Source organism: Dipteris shenzhenensis, chromosome 31 (assembly GCF_047967505.1).
Source record: "Dipteris shenzhenensis isolate YYH24624 ecotype China chromosome 31, Dip_SZ_1.0, whole genome shotgun sequence".
In the NCBI taxonomy this organism is placed as follows: Eukaryota; Viridiplantae; Streptophyta; class Polypodiopsida; order Gleicheniales; family Dipteridaceae; genus Dipteris; species Dipteris shenzhenensis.
In genome coordinates this window covers 6768007-6789551 of record NC_141626.1, presented here as the reverse complement: position 1 = coordinate 6789551, position 21545 = coordinate 6768007, and the positions used below count along the sequence as shown (strand labels likewise).

Genomic DNA, 21545 nt, shown 5'->3' with positions numbered 1-21545 from the left:
ATATGACAAGCATGTGGAGATGATCCGGCTTGCCCGCCCAAGTTTGGGTGGCAAGACCACGAAGCCCATTGCTGTGTGTATGTAACCATGCCCACGGCCTTAATAGTATATTGATGAAACTCTTTTACACTTGGAAAGCGATTCCCTTTAATGCTGGTACGTATGGTACAAATGCCAGCGGGGAATCTTCCAAATAAAAGGCAAGCATGGAGTGTGCCACATAGGAATCCACGTCGGAGTGACGTGGAAGAAATGAGGGGTTCGAACCCACGAGCCGACTGTTTCTCTCTCTAGGTCGGGTGCGGCGCGTCGTTTCTCTCTCTTCGGGGATGGGCATCTTTCGAGTGTTCCCTTCACAAACTGTGCAGTTAAAAGGCCCGCTTTCCTCTGCCCTTTGCAACCCACGATCCCTCCTTTCGTCCTTCACAATACCCACCTCGCTTTTCTCCATTTCTCCCACTTTTCTCCCCCTTTTGCACCCCCCGAGCTCGTCCTTCTTCCCCTCTACAGAGAATGTCCTCCCCCAGCAAGCGACGCGAGATGGACGTGATGAAACTGTGCGCCCCTGTCGGCTTCCCTTTCTTGTGTTTTTTCCTTGCGTTCCGACTCTTTACCATTTTCCCACCCCTCATGCTTGGGGCCTCTTGTTTTCTCGCAGAATGATGAGCGACTACAAAGTGGAGATGGCGAACGATGCTATCAGCGAATTCTTCGTCGAATTTCGTGGGCCCAAGGACAGTATGTTACACATTTTTTGAAGCCGTCTCTTTTTGGCCGAACTGCTCTGTGGCTCTGTCCTCGGCATCCTTCCTTACCATTCTTGTTCTTGGGCAGAGGTGCCGCAGAATTTGGACTCTGAGGGTTGACCTTCTCACCTCTGTGCAGCTCAGGATTGAGATGTACTCATAATACCGTCATTTTGAGATTTTTGGGAGGATCTTGTTACAATTACCTTTGTTTTAGTTCGTCAGAAATGTCTTTACACTGGTAAAAGAGTCTTCGACGGTCGCTTTAAGGCGCTTTGCTAATGACGACATACGTGGCTGGCAACTAATGGCCGCCGTCCCTTACGAATTTTCTTTAGAAAAGCATTTGAGGGGCTCTTATTGCGTGTGCTTGGGATGCGTATGTTTTACGGTGCAAAACCAAACAAGGGGTACCTTCTGTCAAATTAGAGTGGGCTTGGTTTTTATTTTCAGTTGGATTAGCCTGCGATAGACGCATATGCAGGCTCTGCCTTTCTTAAGTGAGTGTAACTTTTTTAATTTCTGTGTCATTGATTCAGGTCCATATCAAAATGGCTTTTGGAAAGTGCGTGTCGAGCTGCCAGATGCGTATCCTTACAAGTCTCCTTCGATTGGATTCGTGAACAAAATTTACCATCCCAATGTGGATGAGATGTATGAATCCCCACAAACTCCTTTTTCTGCTTCTGTCTGGGATGCTGTGCAGAGTTGTCAAAACATGTGGTTTTTTGCAGCAGTGCACTCACGAGCAAAATAAGAGAGGGAGAGAGAGAGAGAGAGAGTATGTAGTCATGGTTCATGGCACTTTAAATGTCTATTAAAATGTACAGGTCAGGCTCTGTTTGCTTGGATGTCATCAATCAAACTTGGAGTCCCATGTTCGGTGAGAAGCCTTTTTGTCTTCTAGTTACTGCCTCTTCCTACTTGATACTGAAAGATTTCTGTTGAGCGAGCAAGCATAAAGCAGGAGTTGTTTCTTTGTTTTGCAGACCTTTTAAACGTGTTTGAAGTATTCCTTCCGCAGTTGCTCCTCTATCCCAATCCAACGGATCCATTGAATGGAGAAGCTGCAGCACTTATGATGAAGGATCAGGAACAGTACGAAAGGAAAGTGAAAGGTACCTTATTCGAGTCCCAGTCATGGTGGAAGCACAAAATTGGGTATAAGACTTGCCAATGAATTGATTTTGTAACGGATTGATAACAGAGTTCTGTGAAACATATGCCAAGGCGGAGAACTTTGGAAGCATGCCTGAAGAAGACAGCAGTGATGGGGACATTAGTGCGGATGAGTATGCATCCAGTGAAGGCGAAATGGCGGGTCATGCAGATCCTTGATTTACCGTCGGACCAAGTAAGGAAGAGTACCATTGAAGTTTGTGTACTTCGGCCCTTGTGAATAAACTGCCCATTAAGCTCTGCCTCAAGCCCAATATGTACAGATTATTTTGGGACTGTATATATGCAATACTTCATTGTGTTTGGAGTCAGGGGGTCTTGCAACTTTTGAAAATTGCTTAGTGGCAGTGGCTTTGTATACCTTCTAAGTTCTTACAAAAGATGGTTTACAGTGCAATTGTAGACCATTGTGATGCAATTGTCATCATGCCTCCCTTAGTCCTGCATAAACAGTTGTTCTGATTATCTGTACTGTTGTGTAGATGAGCCTTCATGTGCATCTCTTGTGTCTTACAGCGATGAGATTGTATTGTGCAAAGGTAAATGAATGTCTTGATCTCAGTGTAATGAATGTTGCATGGGACCGATGCTCTAATCCTATGCAGCAATTCACTTCTAATCACATGTTGGGGCTGCTAAGAGATCTTTAAGCATGCCTTATTCATGCTGCAAGTACTCCACAATTCTACGATGTGAGAAAGAGACTGCAGCTCGCTAAAGTGAGATAGCTTCTTGCTTTTTTTGTGCGTGTGTGTGTGTGTGTGTGTGTTTGTGTGTGTGTGTGTGTGAGAGAGAGTGAGAGAGAGAGAGATGCTGGGAATCTTTTGAGGATTGATGATCTAGTTTATGGGAGGAGGTAGTATGTGGAGAGTTATCTAAGAATCCTATGGTACCTTCTGGAATGGTAATTTTTACAAAGCTGGGAGTGCGTAAAATGAAGACGTTCAAAGAGCTTTGAGAATTGAGGATCTAGTATATGGGAGGAGATACTTGTAAGGAGAGCTATCTTTCTAAGAGTCCTATGGTAACCTCTGGAATAGTAATTTTCACAAATTGTTCAGTTAAGAAGTCTTCTTCCATGTAGATTGCTTTATAGGTGCTTCTGTTGTGAATTGGTGTGCCTTACCTGTACCCTTTCTGCAGTAAAATCCGAGCTTAGATGAGGCTCAAGCCTGACTTGCCAGTCAGTGGCCCATAGGTTTGGCCTGAATCTTGGGGCACCATTACCCATTTTCTTTTTTATTTGAGTTGTTTTGGGATCTGCATTAGACTCGATCCCTTTTCATGTAAGACTTGTACCCATTTTCTTTTTTGTTTTAGTTGCTTTGGGATCTGCATTCGACTCAGTACCTTTCATAAAGACTTGTAAGGTGCTTGACAGAATTTTTCTGGAAAGAATGTGTATAAGGTGTTTCACTTAGGGATTGTAGCTGATGGAGACTTCTTTGTCATTACTTGTTTTCATATGTGCAAGCCATCATCATGTCTGAGTTCGCATTTCATCTTTGGAGCCTCGATAAAAATCCAGATGAACCTTTGCATGAGTGGATGCTCGTATGTTTTTTGTGTGTGGTTTTGGTGGTTGTGTGGGCACGCGCGCGTGTTTATAGATAGATAGATAGATAGATAGATAGAGAGAGAGAGAGAGAGAGAGAGAGAGAGAGAGAGAATGTTTATACAGTGTTTACTGTCATCTTTGGATGCTGATGATTAGTAACTGGAGTGATCGTTATGAGGTTAATAGTTTTTGCTTTGCTTTTATGATATGTTGTTAGGTGTTTTATGGACTTGTCTAGAACTGATCATGCAACCATCTCATATGGCATAAGTTTCATCATTGTAATAAAGGGGAGGTAGATTTCTAAGGTGTTCACCATATTTTGGATACCGTGGGGATATTGAGGTGAAAAGGGGTTTGCATCTGTTATGTACTGTTTGCATTTCTTCGGTCTGTTATAGGGGGTTTACCAATCTACTTGCTGTCCACTTCTGATCGCTTCCTCATTCCCCGTTTAGCCTCACATTTATTCCCTTTGTTGCTAGTCATCCTATACTAGCTTTACATCAGTTTTGAAGCTTGCTCTGAGTCTTGTTCCATAGTTAACGTAAATACATGTGCCGATCCCAGGGATCATACAGAACGTAATATTGTGCAGTATGCACACCATATCCAGTGCATTTAAAAATTCTTGAAATTTTGGTTTTTGAAAGCTGAATTTTAATTTTAAGATTTTAATTCCCAGATGGGAACCTAGAGATCAAGACATAGAATGTGAATTGGAAATGCTTTGTATTATGCAATATTATGTGACATGATTTATGATACATGTCACATTATTACCTAACGCTATATCGTATATACCACTAACTAGCAACTAATATATTATATACTAAAATGGTTTACGTATAAATCCTGGGAAGAAAAAAAAAAGCCTAATGCAGCTTTCTCCGTATGGCACCAGTAATGGTACAATATCATGCTGTGCAGAACGTTCCATTCCGTTCAGACCCTGCAACTATGTCTTGTGTGTGGGGTGGCTTGCCTTCCTGGGGGTAACCTTCTGCAGTGTCCAGCATCTTTGGCAAGCTATCCTCGTGGGGTGCATCCCTGGAGGAGCGGCATACATTGTCTCCCATGTTAAGGCTGTGAAGCACTAAGCAGGTGGTTTTGTGGCCTTTGAATTGGAATTGTTCTGGAAGCGGCTCCACACTGCAGGGCTGCCCCAGCATCCATTCAGTCTCTGTATATGTTCCAATGGTGGCAGCTGCATGCTGCACCTTGTATTGGAATGCATATCCAAGACCCGGCATAGAGCCTGAGGATCATCATCGAGACGGGGCACATTCTGAAAAGCCACATGTAATGTAAAGCTACAGTGGACAATGCACAAACAAAACGATATGGGGTTTTTGAACTTAATACCTCGCTTGTATGTTGCAGGTGCACAGGGTGGACTCAAGAAGGGAAGGACTGAAGGAAAGAAAAATGCCTCGACCTAAGCCCACAACAATTTTAGGTGATGGTAATGTGGATGCCGTTGTACTCGTTTTGCCTGCACGCAGAGGATGTCGTCCCCCTAACAGGTTGAGGACGGGCATTTTCTGATATCAGCTTTACGGGCACACTTATGGTACTATAGTCAACAAGCCTCTAGGAATTACTTTTGTGACCTTGTGGTATCTCTTGGAGTTGCTCTTATGATAGCATTCTTCATGCACCAGTGAGCCGGTTATCTCAACTCGTATGCTCCAAAAACCTGTTTTGGATGCAACACTGTTGAAATTTAGAATGGACTGTCAAACGGACGTCTCTTACTTCCTTTCATCTACTGGATCCTTTTTTTGTCAATCTTGAACAAGGTCCATTCGTCTTTATCAGAGTAAAACTTATTTCCTCTTCTTATTAGCTGCCTTCGATTGTTGAACTGGGCTTTCTTAATATGTTTTTAACCTGTTGAAGAACCTGTGACATGCAATGATTAGAACAAAAGTTCTCCCCCAAAGTTTGTTATTTGGTGTGGGTAAGCTGGGGCCATAGGTGGTTTCAAATGCAGCTTTCTAGGTGGACGTATGCATAGTGTTATTGTAGGCGAACGGAAGTATATGTAGGAATTATGGCCACCTTCTAGGTTGGTCATGGGCATACACTTTAAGTAATGCAATTATGGCATTATTGGCTACGTCACTGTTTGAAGATGGTAAGCTGTGGGAAGGCTGTCCAAAATTTGCTATTGAAATGATTATCATTATAGGAAGTTTATAGAGGATAAAATGAGATGTCTTGCTAAGCCTATCTGCGACTGCTCAAAACTAACCTTGGGAAATCTTGACACAATATCCATCGTAATACGTTTCCAACTTTGAGAGTAAGGGGCAAAGGTTGTAAAATTCCAATAGCTTGCTTGCATGCGATTTCATGTGTTGACATCCATCACATTGATGTACAAAAGGTAAAACTTCCTTACGAAGTATAGGCCCTCTCAATATTTTCAATGTTGTTGAAATTGGAGAGGAAGAAAAAAATGGAGAGGATGTTGCCACATGGCAAGGAGGGTTTATCCCACATGTGAGCAAGCAATGTCAATATGTGCCACAATCCTATAAATCAAAGTCATTTTCATGCACTAGCATATGGAAGTCTCAAGTCTCTCTACGAGTACCAGTCTTAATCTTGTAACCTAATTCAACTTGAGTATGTGCTTATGTAGTCCAACTCTTCACCATGTTTGCACATAGGTTTTATCCACCCTATATTTTTTTAGCATCCATAGATCTTGATACTCATGTTTTGACATGGTATTAGAGCTTCGTCATGCCTCTTGTGGAAAGTATGAGAGGTTCCTTAAGTGATATAGAAGTTTTGAGTTTTTGTGTGAGGATTTCTTGAGAGAGCATTCTTTGAGACTTTTGTTTGCTTGCGAGGGAGAGAAAGTGAGAAGAGGTGTGCATTGTCCAACTCCTTGTCAAATCTCCATCTTTGATCTATGTAGATTCATTGAAAATGACATGTGTGATTGTCATTTTTGACAATGTGTGTGAGGCTCAGCCATAGGAAAGAAACTACAAGCAACTCTATCTACATGCGACTCATATCAAGCAGCACCTATAGTAGTCGACAATGAATATATAGATTTATATACTTACCCTGTCAGGTTGTGAATCTGCAAAGTAAGTATCTAACAAATACTTGGCATGGATCATTGTCCTCCACCCACATGAATGGACATCATCCTGTTGTGGTGCCTGCACAAACTTAACAACCTTAAGATATGGTTTATAATAGAGGAGGCCAAAAACATCATTTAACATCCAGAAATGTCCTTACCCTTAAGTTAATAATCTGAACAGTAAGTCCACATTTGGAGGACGATGATCCAAGACATCCAATAACCTTTTCATGCATTTGCAAGAAAAAATCGTATTGTTAACTATGGTGAAGTAACAACTCAGATCTTTATTTCTATAGGGCTATAGTAAAGAAAGGAAACATATAGATCAATCTCCTTATGTGTTACATAGAGAGAATTCACACAAAAGGCTTGTTTTTGTTGAAGATCAATAATACTAGGCTCCAATGGTTGCTGCAAAAAAAAGACAATTACATCAGTCAACTCTACAATAACAAATGATAGAAGAAATGAATTAAAATATATTATTCACTTAATCAGAGTGATAAGGTAAGAGGATGACACTAATCAAGGTGAAGTCACATTGTTTTAACCACTTGACAAGATCACTTGTAGGAACCTTTGGATTTCTTAGTAAGGGAGACATGCAAGGATCAAGTACATGAACCTCAATTTGATGTTGCTCTCTAAACCCTACTCTATATGCTGATAAAAATACTGTTATAAGAAACTCAATCCATATCATCAATTAATCAAGAAACTCAACCCATATTCATCACCTAGGCATGAAGATCAATTACTTGAGAACATAAAAAAGAATTATATCAGTCACCCACTCTCTTCGTGACCTCAAAGCTTGCAAATAGTCTTGGGTCAGGGTTATATATCTCACAGAAATTGCATCTTGAAACTTGAGGATAAAATTTGATCCCAACTCAGTTATCCTTCGATTATTTCTAAGGTCCCTTAGGGCAGTCTCTTGGATGAACTTCCTATTGGAAGCATCCCTCTACAGCTCTATCATGGCCTGCTCATAAGCAGTCTTGCCCCTTGTGTCCTTGCTACGTGTTACCTCCTCTATATGTATCCCTTCATCCTTTGGTTTCCTTGCTAGTGGCACAAATAGAATATCCCTCATTTTTAGGTCCACCCAATTGCAGGATGAAGGAGTCTGTCATATCTATAACGAACTCTCTTTAGTGACTCAAAATCCTTCACCATCAAGGTGACCCTATGAGTATGAGCATCAACAATCATGCTATCCTGGAAGAATTCTATCATCCAATCTTCAACTGACTCTTGGAGGACAAACATTGCAGACCTATGCCATCTATAACCTAATTGATTCTCATCATAGATCTCCCTCACAAGCCTTTGAAAGGGAGCCTTTGGTATTGCATATCCCATGGCCTTTTGTGCCTCCTTATCTCCATAAGCATTGACACCTTTTGGGAAAACCTCCTCTTCTTTTTCTAACTTCCCCTTCTTCTTATAAGAACCTATGACATTGGCACTAGTAGTAGGGGCAATGACAGCTTGAGCAATGGGAGGCCCCTTACCAACCACCCTGGCTGTCTACTTTGTCCTTGCCATGATAGTCTTCCAGCCCCCTGCAAGCAAGAGATTTAGTAAAGAAGTAGTCCCTATTGGCCATGTAGAGGAAGAAGAGCAAGACAATACATGAAACAAGAAACATATGCAAAAGTGTCCTTAAGAAGCGATTTGGAGGGTTGGGAATTGTGCAACAGCTCAAATCGCTATCTCAAGTACATTATTGAAAAACTATCCCATATAATCAGTTTGTCTCTCACATTCCACTAAATTGATCAGAAGTCCAACACAGCTGAAAGATAACACAACCAACAATGAAGAAAATCAAAAGTTGTCCCTATTAGCCATGTGGAGGAAGAGGAGCAAGAAAAAATATGCAACAAGAACCATATGCAAAAGTGTGCTTAAGAAAGCGATTTGGAGGGTTGGGAGTTGGTCCAACAGGCCAAATCGCTTTCTTAAGCACATTATTGAAAAACTTTCCTACACAATTTGTTTATCTCTCACATTCCACTAAATTGATAAGAAGTCCAACTTAGCTTAAATATGACACAACCAACAATGTAGAAAATCAAAGTATCCAAGCACATTTCAAAACACTGATTAACACAATCATATATTCTTCCAACATAAATAAATAGGAAGAAATTGATGCCCCTACTTTAGAAAAAACTACCCTCATAACACACTTTATGCATGTGCCTAAGATAGTGATTCTGAGGTTTGGAAGGATGCCCAACATCCCAAATTGCTTTCTTATGCACATTACACCTATTACTCCAGATTGTCACCTAGTGTTTCAATTGCCAACTACCTTTTAGAAGCCTGAAGAGAATAGCATCACCAAAATTCCAAAATAAAAAACAACTGATGCTTGTACTTCAAAACAAACTACCCTTAGAACAAAATTCATACATGTGCCTAAGAAAGCAATTTTGAGGATTGAGGGGATGCCCAAGATCCCAAATCACTTTTTTCAGCACACTAAAGCTATGTCTCCAAATTTTCACAAACTATTGCAATTTTCAAATACATTCAGAAGACTGACGAGAATATCACCAGCAAGAATCCATTCCCCTTTGCCTACTAGATTTCAAACATATGTGCATTTTGTGATCTATCCAAAGAAATTGATGATTCGTGCTTAAGAAAGTGATTTGGAGTGTTAAGGGTCATTGTTTGCTTGGGTGTAGCCATTTTTGGTGAGGTTCAAGGACTTTTCTGTATATAGGTATCTTGCATGACCCATAACTTATGCATTGCTCAATAGAATTCAGAAAACTTTGTCTTCAAGTTGTAGTACACATTCAAAACTTGAACATGACAGCAAAAAATTATGGAATAAGGATTTGGAATGAGACTGTTAAAGCATTAAAAGTGCTATGAATCATGCATCTTGAAGACTATATGGTACAGCAATTTATTCAAAAACATCAAAATTTTGTTCTACACATACATGCCACCAAGTAATCATTCTAAAGTACACTACATGAGATTGTCCTAAACCTAAGAACACACCTAAATGAGATCATTATGCATGGGTTAACGGGCCTCCAATGTTGTGCTAAAGCGATGCATACCCATTTGAGGGCATGCTCCGTAACTTTTTTTTGATTTGTTGAAAACCAAAACGGATTGAAATTTTGGAATCCAAACTATTGGAACTAGTGCATGGTTGTCTTAAAACATTGATAGTTGTTGGTCATTAGGGGAGAATTAGGGTCTCCAAAGGGCCCCCAATTAGTGTTTCCTAATTTCAAGGGAGTAGTGAGGTATTTGAGGTGTACCAATGGGAGTGCTCCTTCAATGTGGGGCAATGCCATGTTGAGGTGGAGGGTGGGTAGACCTACAAACAGCCCCTATTGGCTACTCCTCTTACACCGAGGACCACTCAAACCATCCCCCCCCCCCCTCAACCCATGCTTAACCCTTCTCCCATATGCACCTCCCCCAAACAAACCTACAAGTCATTCAAGAGGCTGTGGGCCCTTCTGGGTGAATTTTTCCCCCCTCTCAACTTGTTGCAGGCCTGCCCCCTCCTCTTCTCTGGTCTAGCTCCATTCTCCCTCCATTTTTCAAACGTGGGAACTCATTTGGCATCTTCTCTGCACCCTCCTGCTCTAGTCCACTATGTTTCTCCCTCTCCAACACCTCCTGTAGCAGCTGCTCATTCTCTCTCCATTCCTAGCTATATCACCTCCTACAGCAGTAGCTGCTCATCCCCCTCTGCTCTTTCTTTCTCCATTCCTAGCTACAGTACCTCCTATAGTGGCTGCTCATCCCCCTCTACTCTTTCTCCCTCCATTCCTAGCTACAACACCTCCTGGAGTAGCTGCTCATCCCCCTCTACTCTTTCTCCCTCCATTCCTAGCTACAGCACCTCTTGGAACTTCTCTCAACCTTCAGTTGCACCCTCTATACCTTCTCCCTCTCTCTCCCTCTATCAGAGCTGCTCTCTCCCTCCAAGCTACACTTTCTAGTCCACTATTGCTATTGTGACCTCTGTACAAGTATGGTGAGGAGACCATACATGTACTCTGTGTCCCATAGGAGCAAAAATGCACCGGGTGAATGGGTGCCTTGCACCTATAGCTTGAATGATTAGATAGTCATGAGAGCATCTGCCAAGGGTCCACATAAGCTTCCCAAGAGCAAAAGAGGTGATCTTTCGCATGAATGGAAGGGCCGCATCATGAAGTTCAAGCTTGGGAAGAAAGGATTGCTTGCAAAGGTGCAACACATCTACATGGGGAAGGACATGCACCTTCCTCCATCAAGCAATCAATCGACAATACCATCGCATTTTAAGTCTGCATTTTGTGTAAGATTTTGAAGTGTAATGAGTCAGCTTGAAATTGTATTTTGAAATAGAACTAGTGTAATGAGTCAGTTTGAAATTGTATTTTGAAATAGCACTTGTGCATAGCAGATGTATTTCCTTTAGAATTTGAGAAGTGGGAACCAGTCGAGTGCTTCTTACGTAAGTGTACTACCATTCATGAGGATTTAGGAAGGCAAATTCATGCTGGAGAGAAGTCCTCTGCTTTGAAACAGAGAAATATCTATTGGTATAATGCCAAGTACATTACTCTAAGGACGGCATCAGGCTATGGCCATCTTCAATGCATTGCAACACCACAGCTTGAAGACATGGATTGCAGCATGGTAGACACAAGAATAATGCAATCATACAAGAAAAAGATTACAAAGGATGTGGGCATGGCCATGAAGTTTACATTTGGCTCTAAATGGGTAAGGTTGTCTTGGTTTATGCCTCTGCACATTTTTTCTTCTTGTTTTCAAAATATCCAGATGCCCAGAACAAAAAACATGTGGTCACGCAAGTGCCTACATGAGAATGCCCTTGAGGAATTGCTTGGGGTGAATTGGGGAAGCAGGTCAAGTGAAGAAAAGGGTGATATGTTTCAATGCCATGTATGTAAGGACGATGTGGTTGTCAAGTACCACATCTCCTGCCAAATGTTATATTTTGCTTTCCAATATAGGCGCTAGAAGAAAACAGGTGGCAATTGGCTCCCTCTTGACTCTAAGGACGATGATAATATAGGGGTAAGTTTATGTATTGGTTCTCATTTAGGAGATGTCAAGAATGTGACTATCACGTCACAATGGACTCTCAGGGACATGCGGGAACACCTATTGGTCATGGAGGATGGCATGTTTGAGTCCTTTCACTTTACCTTAAATGGTGAAAAGGTAGGAAAGCATGCAGAGAAGCTCATGCATAGAGCCACTTTTATCCCTCTTGCAATTGTAAACAATGTGGGGTGGAACAATTGTGGATTTTGACATTTTCCAATTAATAGTGGTGCAATTAATTTTGATGTTTTGAATGGTTTAGTTTCATGTCAATGTCAAGTTTTTCCCCAAAAAATTATAATTCTTTTTACTTTTTATATTTAGAACATTTGGGTATATATAGGCTATAAAGTTACTTTAGCTTCAAAGTTTCACTATCATAGCCATAGTTCTTCTAGCTACCAAACTACCATGGATTCTGCTAGGTCTGCCTTCCATGATTTCATCTCCCATACTCCACTAATTGATAGAGAGGAGGAGTTATTTCTAGTCTCTGATAAGCGCATAGATGTCCTAGGCACCTACTTGGGAGCCTGAGACAATTTTGTAGAACTCATCAAGCACATGCAAGACTACATCATGAGTTTTGCATATCAACTTGATGAGTCTACAAAAATATGGGTCCCAATTGATTATTTAAAGTACTTGTTCAATCAAGAACCCAGGTTCGTGAAGCATTTAGATCACTTTCGAGCCCAGCTCACACCCTAGGGTTTAGGGAGGTGGACATTGATGACCTTCTAGCATGTGGAGTCATCGAAAACACAAGAAATAGGTTCCTATCTTGGGAAATGACCTTTATTTTCCTTCTCTAGGAGGGACAAATGGAAGAGGAGGCCTTGAGCTCAAGTCCTGACCCTGCCCCTGCCCTTTTCGATCCTCTTATTTCTGTAGATGAGCCCAACATTTACAATGAAGAGCCATAGATGAAGAAGCGGGAAAGCTGCATTGGCCTTGGAAGTGTTCCAGCGACCTCCTGAACCCCATTCTACTTCTCAAATTCCATCCACCTCGGGCACCATCTCTGTTGACCCCGCAACAATGATATGTTTTCTTGCGCCCCTTCTTGTCGATGGAGAACAATACCTCTTTCTCCATGACATAGAGGTTATGTTTGGTCTCTGGGAGGATGAAGCTCTTGGTGTCGTGTGGATACGAGGTGGACATGACTATGCAAGAACTTGGGTTTTTGGGAGTAGATGATTCGATAGAAGAGGTTCTTGCTTTAACACTGGCCCAAATCAAAGATGCAGAGACATCAATCTACTCCGACCTACTTGATGTTCCAGAAGAAGCCTCCACATCTCACTCCAAATAGCAGGAGGCCTCTGGATCCATCCTCATTGACAAAGAGGAAGGGATTGAGCATGATGACTCCATAGTGGTAAGAAACTATGAGCTTTGAATTTCTTCTCTCTTAATATACTTTTGCTTTAATGGAATTCTAATGTAATGTTGGACTGTTGTAGGAGGCATTTGAGGTCAACGCATTCTTATCTTGGCAACGCCTTGTTCATAATAGCTTCGTGGCCGAGATCACTCACTAGCACATTACCTTGGCCAAGCAAAAGGGCGCTTTGTGGTTATCCACAAAAAGTTTTCTCCACATGGCACTGATGACCTCTTTAAGTGCAAGGCCTTGTCAAGAGTGATTGGTCATGATGACATCAATCGCAATGCTGACAAGGTCATTTTGGTGAATTGCATGGCTGCCCTCAATGCCTTTGGAACCAATTTTCAAGGTATGGCATTGATGGCAGCAGCCATGTCGCTGGCCAGTAATGACAATAGAGTTGACTCTCTATCGACTAGGTTTAGAGCTAGGAGTGTATTTGGGAATTCAAAGCCTGATGTTCTCATTGTTTTAGAGAAGAGAGAAAGGCTCTGAATCCTTATTGTATGGAAATTTTATTTTATACGAGTACAGATATACTTTTTATACAGTGCCCCATTTTGTGTTCTTTTACAAAATTTATTTTATAATATCATTGTATTTTGTAACTTTAATTGTTGTTGGCCATTAATATTTTCATTCACTATTCTGTTCAAAAGCATGCTATCAGATAAATATTTGCACTATAATGGTCATTTCTGAGAAATCTAGTAAGAATCTCACCACGCGGCAGAAGGCAAATGTGTTCAACATCGCGCAGGGAGCCCAAAAATGCTAAAACTTGCTATGGTGCATATGGGGCCTGTTTGACTTGGGTTTTAGCTTTTTTTGGCTCCTCGCACGATGCGAACACATTTGCCTTCTGCACCATAATGAAAAAACATCATTTGACCACTCAAATTCACACTGAACTTGCATAAACGAATGGAAAGCATCACGTAACATGTATAATAACATGGGAACAGTAATAGAACATAAAAATATCTTTTATTCATTGGCCTCAAAGGGCAGAGATTTACAAAATGATTCAAGTTACACCAAATGAACCTAAACAACATCTAGGGCCTAAGGGAGGGATCAGTGTGGATGCTCTTGGCGAGTGCAAGGTCCTTGTCCATCACTGTTACTCTTTTGGCATGGATAGCACATAAGTTCGCGTCTTCAAAAAGACCTACTGTCATCTGCTCCGTTGTCTCTTGAATTACTCGCATAGTGCCTGAAGTGAAATGCACATCACTCTTGTAATGCTGTGCTATTTCACGTACAACATGCTAGAAGGGTGCACGGGGAATGAGATTGTCCACAGTGGTTTGGAACTTGCGGATCTCCTGAAGTGCCTTCACGCCTGATTTTTTGTGCCTCTTAATCTTTGGGGGACCCTACACTGGCCTTTGGACATGGCTCCATGGCCGCTTCTTCGCTTTGAACTTCTTTCAGCTTTTGCAATGCATTGTGCAGATACTTGCTGTAGCCTCAAATTCCAAGCATAAACTAGATGGAGATAGAGTAACTTATCAAGTATATGTAGTTCAACATGCAAAGTACACATGTGTACCCGCTCCAATGGAATTGGTAGAATGGGGTTCTAGTTAGGATCCTTTTTGTGATGATCAGGGGTTGCACTTTGGTTGCAAGAAAGGATGCCATTTTCCAACTGTAGGCTTCCCTTTTGCATCTTCTGAGAGTGGGTGCAATACAAGCATGTCCATTTTGCATCTGCACCTGTATCACAACCATACAAGCACTTGAGGGTCTTCAAATCACCAACTAGATGCCATTCAACTTGAAACATTCCATGCCCATCCACAATTAATATTTGCCCTGCCTCTTGTCTTCGAATAATCGACGAGATGCCAGTTCTCTCCAAAACCCACTTCAATGTCTTATGGCACTCCTTTGGGGTCTCAAAGGCTACAAGCAACCATATGTCCTTCTCAGGTTGGTGGGAGTGAGAAACCTTGCTCAACTTCCTCATCCCCTTGAGCAAAATGCAAGGCGTCATTCATAATACAAATGCTCACCCTCTCTAGCTTGTGCTCTTTTACCAACTGAGCTTCATCCATTTTTATAACAAATACTAGCTTGCCATCTATACAATGAAAGAGAAATTAAGTAAGGATATAGAAATCAGAAGAAATGAAGTTGAATGTGAAGAGGGAATTTCTCTTACCTTCTTCTCTAATCCCATAGAATTCGACCATGGCTCTCTGCAAATTCTCTACATCCACCTAAACATTATTGAAAGCATTCATCTCAAACATTTGGATGCCAGATTTCTTTTTACTATTCCAAGTCATTGTGTCACTTACACAATGGTATCCTCCAAGCTTTTCTCTAGCACATTGGTTTGTTTCTTGATGTGCAAGCCTTATAGACCATAGTGTTGGCAATGGCATTGTAGATATCTTATACTTTTCCTCCATAGCAGACTTGAAAATTTTAAAAATAGAGTTGTAAGCTTGCAACATCACAAGCTCCAAGCACCTCCTTTGCTTGGACGAGGCCCTTGAAATCCTTCATTACCTCTCTAGCAACTTGTTTATGTAGCCCTTTTTGTCTAGGGTCCTTCAACACTTCCATGTCATCACTTGGCTTTATTAAACTTCTTAGAACATATGAAGGATCACTATCATCCATTTCCATTGTTCCCATCACATCCTCTATGAAATTCCTAAAGTAGAGTACAAATGAGTCTTAATGGAAAGAATGCAACACCTCAAATATTTTGGAGTAAGAAATTTCATTGAAAATTTGGGGAACTAACCTTGCAGCCCATATTCTCCTCTTTCGGGCACCACTATTGGTTGACAATGCATCCATAGATTGCAATTGTCTTTTCCTCTCCTTTAGTCCCAAAGGTGTTCCCTTCAACTTTTGTACTTGTTCTATCAACTTCTCTCATTCCTTCTCCATAGCACGTTGAATTTGGCCATAGATAGACCTTTCCAAATCTTGTTTGCTTTCAACAAGCTTCTGGATTGATTCTTCCAATTCATGTCGCTCCAAGATCAGTGCATGTGCTTTGTCACTGAGTTCTTTGTTTTGCAATTGGAGATTCTGCAAACTATTATGCATTGCCACAATAGTAATATGTCCCAAATGTGCAAGTTCTTCTGCTTGGGCTCTCTGCACCTCGCTTGCTTACATAGCCAATGTCTAAGAATTGTTCAATCGATTGCAATAACCGAGCAATCCAGCATGTCCCTTGCCAACAAATTGAACATCATGCATGGTATGAAAAGGAGGACTCTTTTGGGTGGCAAGGTCTAAAGGATACAAGTTTCCATCCACCCAAAAGTCAAGATCTTCTTCCCTTGCAATCGAAGACTGTGGAGCACACTTTGAGGAGTCCCACTATATCCCAAAGAGTGTGTGCTTGCATATTCTACCTCCAGTTGTAGGTTCACATGCTACTTGTTGGATATGTCCTCAAATGGTGCCATGAGTACTCAAAGAGAGGTATCAGTGATGCAGGCTAAAATGTAGGGGAGAGCTAGCAAAGATGGAGCAGTGAGAGGCAGAGAGTAGCAAGGAAGAGGGGGGAGGAGAAGCAAATGAGGGCAAGAGGAAGAGGAGGAGGAGAGTAGGGCGACAGATATAGAAGGGAGGGAAGGAGTTGCTATAGAAGGGAGGAGGAGGGGAGAGATGCTACAGGAGGGAGGAGGAGGGGAGAGATTCCGTAGGAGGGAGGAGCAAAGGAGAGGGATCCTAGGCGGCTACAGAAGGAGGGGAGAGGAAGGAGGGAGGAGGAGCCAGAAGGAGGAGGAGGAGGGAGAGGGAGGAGGGAGGAGGAGGAGCAAGATAGAGGAGGGGAGAGGAGGAGGAGCAAGACAGAGGAGGGGAGAGGAGGAGGGAGGGGGAGGAAGGGAGAGGGAGAGGGAGGAGGAGGAGGGAGGGACAAAGGGAGGGAGGGAGGGAGGGAGGAGGGAGGGAGAGAGAGGGAGGGAGGGAGAGAGAGAGAGAGGGAGGGAGGGAGATTTGAAATTTGAAATTCAAATATCAAAAAGTGGCCCCCTCCCCTCATTGATGGGGGGAGAGGTGGGCTCAAATGTGGGCTTAACCCACCTAGGTTGAGTTGGTTAGGCATCTTTGGGACCCTCCAAGCCCCTTGCATTAGACCACTAAGCATTCCCTAATCCATTACTTATGAGGCCCTTTTGAGACCCCAATTCTCCCCTAATGATTGGTATTTAGATTCACCCTAAAATGGAAGAAGTTGGAAAAGTGCAATATGTGCATGTGCAAAGATATTTTAATAAATCAAACACTATTTACAATTTTGAATTATTTCTTTTTTCGAGCATTTGCTTGCTATATGGATCATAAGCATGCCAAAGGTCATTGCATTTAATAATACATAACATCAAACCCAATAGCATGCCCTTTGGCCTATTTGTGTTTTGAAGCATTTTAGGCCACATTGCACTTGTTTGGGATATCCAAGTCTGCTGACGTCTATCACCCGAGGGGGGAAAACTGATGGCTGAAATTTCGCTACTCTCACCAATTTTAAATTTTCACACCTCTCGCCCATCAAATCTTGGAAGATTAAGTATCTGTAACCTACCCTCGCCCTGCAAACACCCTACAACCCACACACACCTCGACGTGACTTTGCACAGACTTTGGTTTGCCATTGTCTTCTTTTGGGTAAGGTGTCTTCTATTCTTTGCTTGCCTCACCATCTAGCTTCTCTAGGTCTATTCTAGAATGATCGTGGCCATGGCATCAATGGCAACATGTAGCTCGCCATGGCTTGCAAAAGAAGCATATAGAGGCTATGAGACAAGAAAGCCGAAAAGCCACGTCAAGGCATAAGGAACAAAGTGTGGGTTGAGGAAAGCACTAGCATAGTATCAAATCGACAACGAAAGACACTTTTGTAACATCTGCAAAGGGAGAAACAATGAGAAGAAAGAAGAGTCCTTGCAGAGCAACAACAGGAAGTGATTGCAGATGCACGCATTTGATTATTGCCATCGGAGCGAAGAACACGAGTTGGGTGTCACGATTGAAGGGAGCATTTGAGGAAGCAACATCAGGCCATTCCAATCTCGAGTCTTCACAAGCTTTAGCTTGCACCTTAAAGTTCATAGAGTAACAGCCCTACCAACACCTCGAGAGATGCACATCCAAGAGGCAATGCTCTCTAACCTGAGAAATGGCCTACAAAAAGTGAAAGGGGTGCACTCCTTAGATCAACTAGTTGCAAAGAGGGAGACATTACTATGTTGGTGTCCCCTGAAACAAAGAAGAAATGGCTTGGGCACACAATGTTGAAGATGTTGTCAATCATTAAGACCAATGTGGCTCCAGCGGTTGAACGTAGAGCAAAAGCAATGCACGATCATCCCGATCTGGACAAGAAAAGGAGAGACAGCCTAATTGTGGAAGTCATTGCTATAGTGATGATGTTTTGGCACGAATATACAAGAGTTTCTCCAAATAAAAAGGAAATTTGTAAGAAGCGGGCAAGACACAAGGTGTTTGAGGAGCACATCATACACATGCTAGATTGGTGCATAAACCAACCTATTGGTTGTTTGTGATTGAACTTTGGGATAGTTTATGTGTTTCATTTCTTAAACCAAACTTGGACTAAATGTGATTGTCCTGAATCAGAACATCATGCAACCATAGTCTGGTTCATCTCAATCACCAGTTATGTGATTGTCCTAAACAAACATGATTGAGTAGACAATAGTTGTTGTCTCGAGTCTTCACAAGCTTTAGCCTGCACCCTAAAGTTCATAGAGTAACAACCCTACCAACACCTCGAGAGATGCACGCCCAAGAGGCAATGCTCTCTAACCTGAGAAATGGCCTACAGAAAGTGAAAGGGGTCACACCTTAGATCAACTAGCTACAAAGAGGGTGACATTAGCTATGTTGTTGTCCCCTAAAACAAAGGAGAAATGGCTTGGGTGTACAATGTTGAAGATGATGTCAATCTGAAGGACCAATGTGGCTCCATCGGTTGAACATAGAGCAGAAGCAATGCATGATTATCTTGATCCGAGAAGTCTGTGGGCTTCAACAGAACATAAGAAAAGGAGAGACAACCTAAGTGCGAAAGTCATTGCTATAGTGACAACATTTTGGCATGAAAATAAGAGAGTTTGTCTAAATATAAAGGACATCTATAAGAAGCGAACGACGGGATGCAAGATGTTTGAGGAGCACATCATACACATGCTAGATACAACATAGGTCAGTGGCCAACTAGCCTAGTGGTTGTTTTGGGATAGTTTACGTGTTTCATTTCTTAAACTAGGCTTAGACTAAATGTGATTGTCCTAAATCAGCCTGGTGGTTGGAACATCATGCAAATGTATTCTGGTTCAACTCAATCACTAGTTATGTGATTGTCTTGAACCAACATGGTTGAACAGACATCAGTTCTTGTCCAGCCCAGTGGCATGATTGAGTAGAAATTAGCAGTAATATATTTCACAATATAGAGTTATTTTACTAAACCAACCCAGTGGTTGAAACATCATGCAACCATGGTGCTTTGGCTCAATCACCAATTATGTGATTTTTGTGAATAAGCATGGTTGAAGACATTAGTTATTGACCAGTCCAGTGGTTGAAATTATTGTGTTTCTTAGTACTTGAATTCGTTAAATTTAATTTCCTACTATTTGGGTCATATACCACTATTCAATTGTGAAATTCAAAAATGAAAAGCAATATATTGCTATTTTTTCATGGTGAAATTCAGAAATGAAAAGCAATATACTTGTTATTGTCTAATATGTGAAGTTGAGACCATTAGGCTAAACCATCCCAGTGGTTGAAACTATGATAGTGTCCTAAACCATCTCGGTGGTTGAAATTGTGATTGTCCTAGAAATCAAACTGTGTAAGCTCGCACATCTAAGTTTCGGTCAAGCCCTCCCTCTTGTTGTTGCGTAAATGTGTGAAAATCCTTTAGATACATTTTGTAAGAAAGAGCATTGGATAATAAAATGATTGGCCAAGGGGATAATAAACAGTGAAGTATGTGGTGGAATCAAAGTTAAGAACAAAATCATGATGAAAGTAAGGGTGCAACAAACTTCCATTCATGTCAGTTTGTTTGTTGCTATCTATTTGAGGACAAATTAGTGTTAATGGTATCTCACAATGTAGACCTTAATCTAGGGTGTGGCAATTGTTTGATCCCAAAAAATATTAAAGTCTATGCTAAGATAAAAGACATCAAGAATTGGCATGATAGATGGAGTCCCAAATTCCATTTGGGTGATTTCGGGACCTTTTGTCACAATATCCCATAGATTCAGTACATTGCAACATCCATCATACCATTTACATGGAGAGAAAATTGTAAGAGCCTGTGAGCCTAGGGACCACCTAATTATACTCAACCATGATAAGATTGATGGTCATGTTGAGAGGGACTTGGGGATAGCAGAGGTCTTTATGCAAGTTGGATTGAGATCAACAAAGTATCACGAGAAGTTTCCACCCAACAACATCCTGCTCATGCTCATAGAATCATGCCTACTATGGTTGGGTTGGGCTAGACTCAACATGGGTCCACCTACTCTACCAAAACTGACTCATCCATGGTTGTTCTCAATACCAAAATTGACTCATCCATGGTTGTTCTCAATACCAAAATTGACTCATCCATGGTTGTTCTCAATGTCAACGTCTATGTGGCCTTGATGTTAATAGGCTTCACTTGTCTGTGTTCAATTGAGCATCTTTAGCTAAAATCTTTGGTCCTTTACATCCCTTTACATTTGAATAGCGAAACAAGGAAAGGAATCATTTGTGGGATGTTTGTGTTTGATTTAGCATCTTTGGCTACAAATATTGGCTATTTATGTGTCCTTATATTTGAACACCACTAATGAGTCAAGGAGAGAAATCATTTGTGGGATGTTGATTTGGCAGTCACAAAATTTTGGCTACCTTTTGGCTTGATCAAAGAAGGATCAGCAACCTTTGGTGAATTGAGGAGCAAAATCAGTCGTTGTATGTTGATTTGGTAGTCACGAATTTGGGCTGGCTTTTGGCTTGTTGATCAAAGAATGATTAATGTTGGATGTTCCAAGTCTACTTCACTACCTTGGCTTCATGAGGATATTTGGCACCATCACAATTTCCTGGATCGGAAAAGTCATGCAAACCAATCCAAAGAGTCTGCATGCCCGAGACCGTGGATTGGAAATCTCATGATCTTAATGCAAACCTCTAGCTGGCACATGGGTCTTCTCTTCTCCTCCGAAATTCCATGTGTTATATTTTTGCCCGTGGTTAATACATAGAATAGCTATACATACATATGTGCATGCGCACAGACACATAGAGGTCCCCATGAAGACCCTTGTGTTTCCCTATGTGCAACTACCGTGAGATGGCTAATGTACTTCTTAAGGAGCAATGGCACTTTTTTCACTTAGTGGGATGTTCTTCTTCCCATGGTAATTACCTTGG

General features: G+C 41.6%; 1 protein-coding gene across 2 annotated transcripts; it reads left to right on the top strand.

The window, feature by feature from the left end:
• Positions 1 to 365: 365 nt before the first annotated feature.
• Positions 366 to 5321, top strand: LOC147880962 (ubiquitin-conjugating enzyme E2-23 kDa-like). Of its 2 annotated transcripts, XM_087369705.1 has the most exons (7): positions 366 to 557; positions 659 to 738; positions 1286 to 1400; positions 1577 to 1629; positions 1736 to 1864; positions 1954 to 2100; positions 4867 to 5321. In XM_087369705.1, the coding sequence occupies exons 1-6, from the start codon at positions 514 to 516 to the stop codon at positions 2082 to 2084; spliced, it is 552 nt and encodes a 183-aa protein (XP_087225831.1). In that variant the 5' UTR covers positions 366 to 513; the 3' UTR covers positions 2085 to 2100; positions 4867 to 5321. The 2 variants fall into 2 exon arrangements, with proteins under 2 accessions (XP_087225831.1, XP_087225830.1); XM_087369704.1 differs by lacking the exon at positions 4867 to 5321 and having other exon boundaries at positions 1954 to 2579.
• Positions 5322 to 21545: the final 16224 nt, after the last annotated feature.

Excerpts from the sequence above, each read along its gene's own strand:
- LOC147880962 (XM_087369705.1), top strand. The coding sequence starts at position 514 with ATGTCCTCCCCCAGCAAGCGACGCGAGATGGACGTGATGAAACT. Across the intron at positions 558-658 it reads GAGATGGACGTGATGAAACT|AATGATGAGCGACTACAAAG; the intron begins GTGCGCCCCTGT and ends GTTTTCTCGCAG. Across the intron at positions 739-1,285 it reads ATTTCGTGGGCCCAAGGACA|GTCCATATCAAAATGGCTTT; the intron begins GTATGTTACACA and ends TCATTGATTCAG.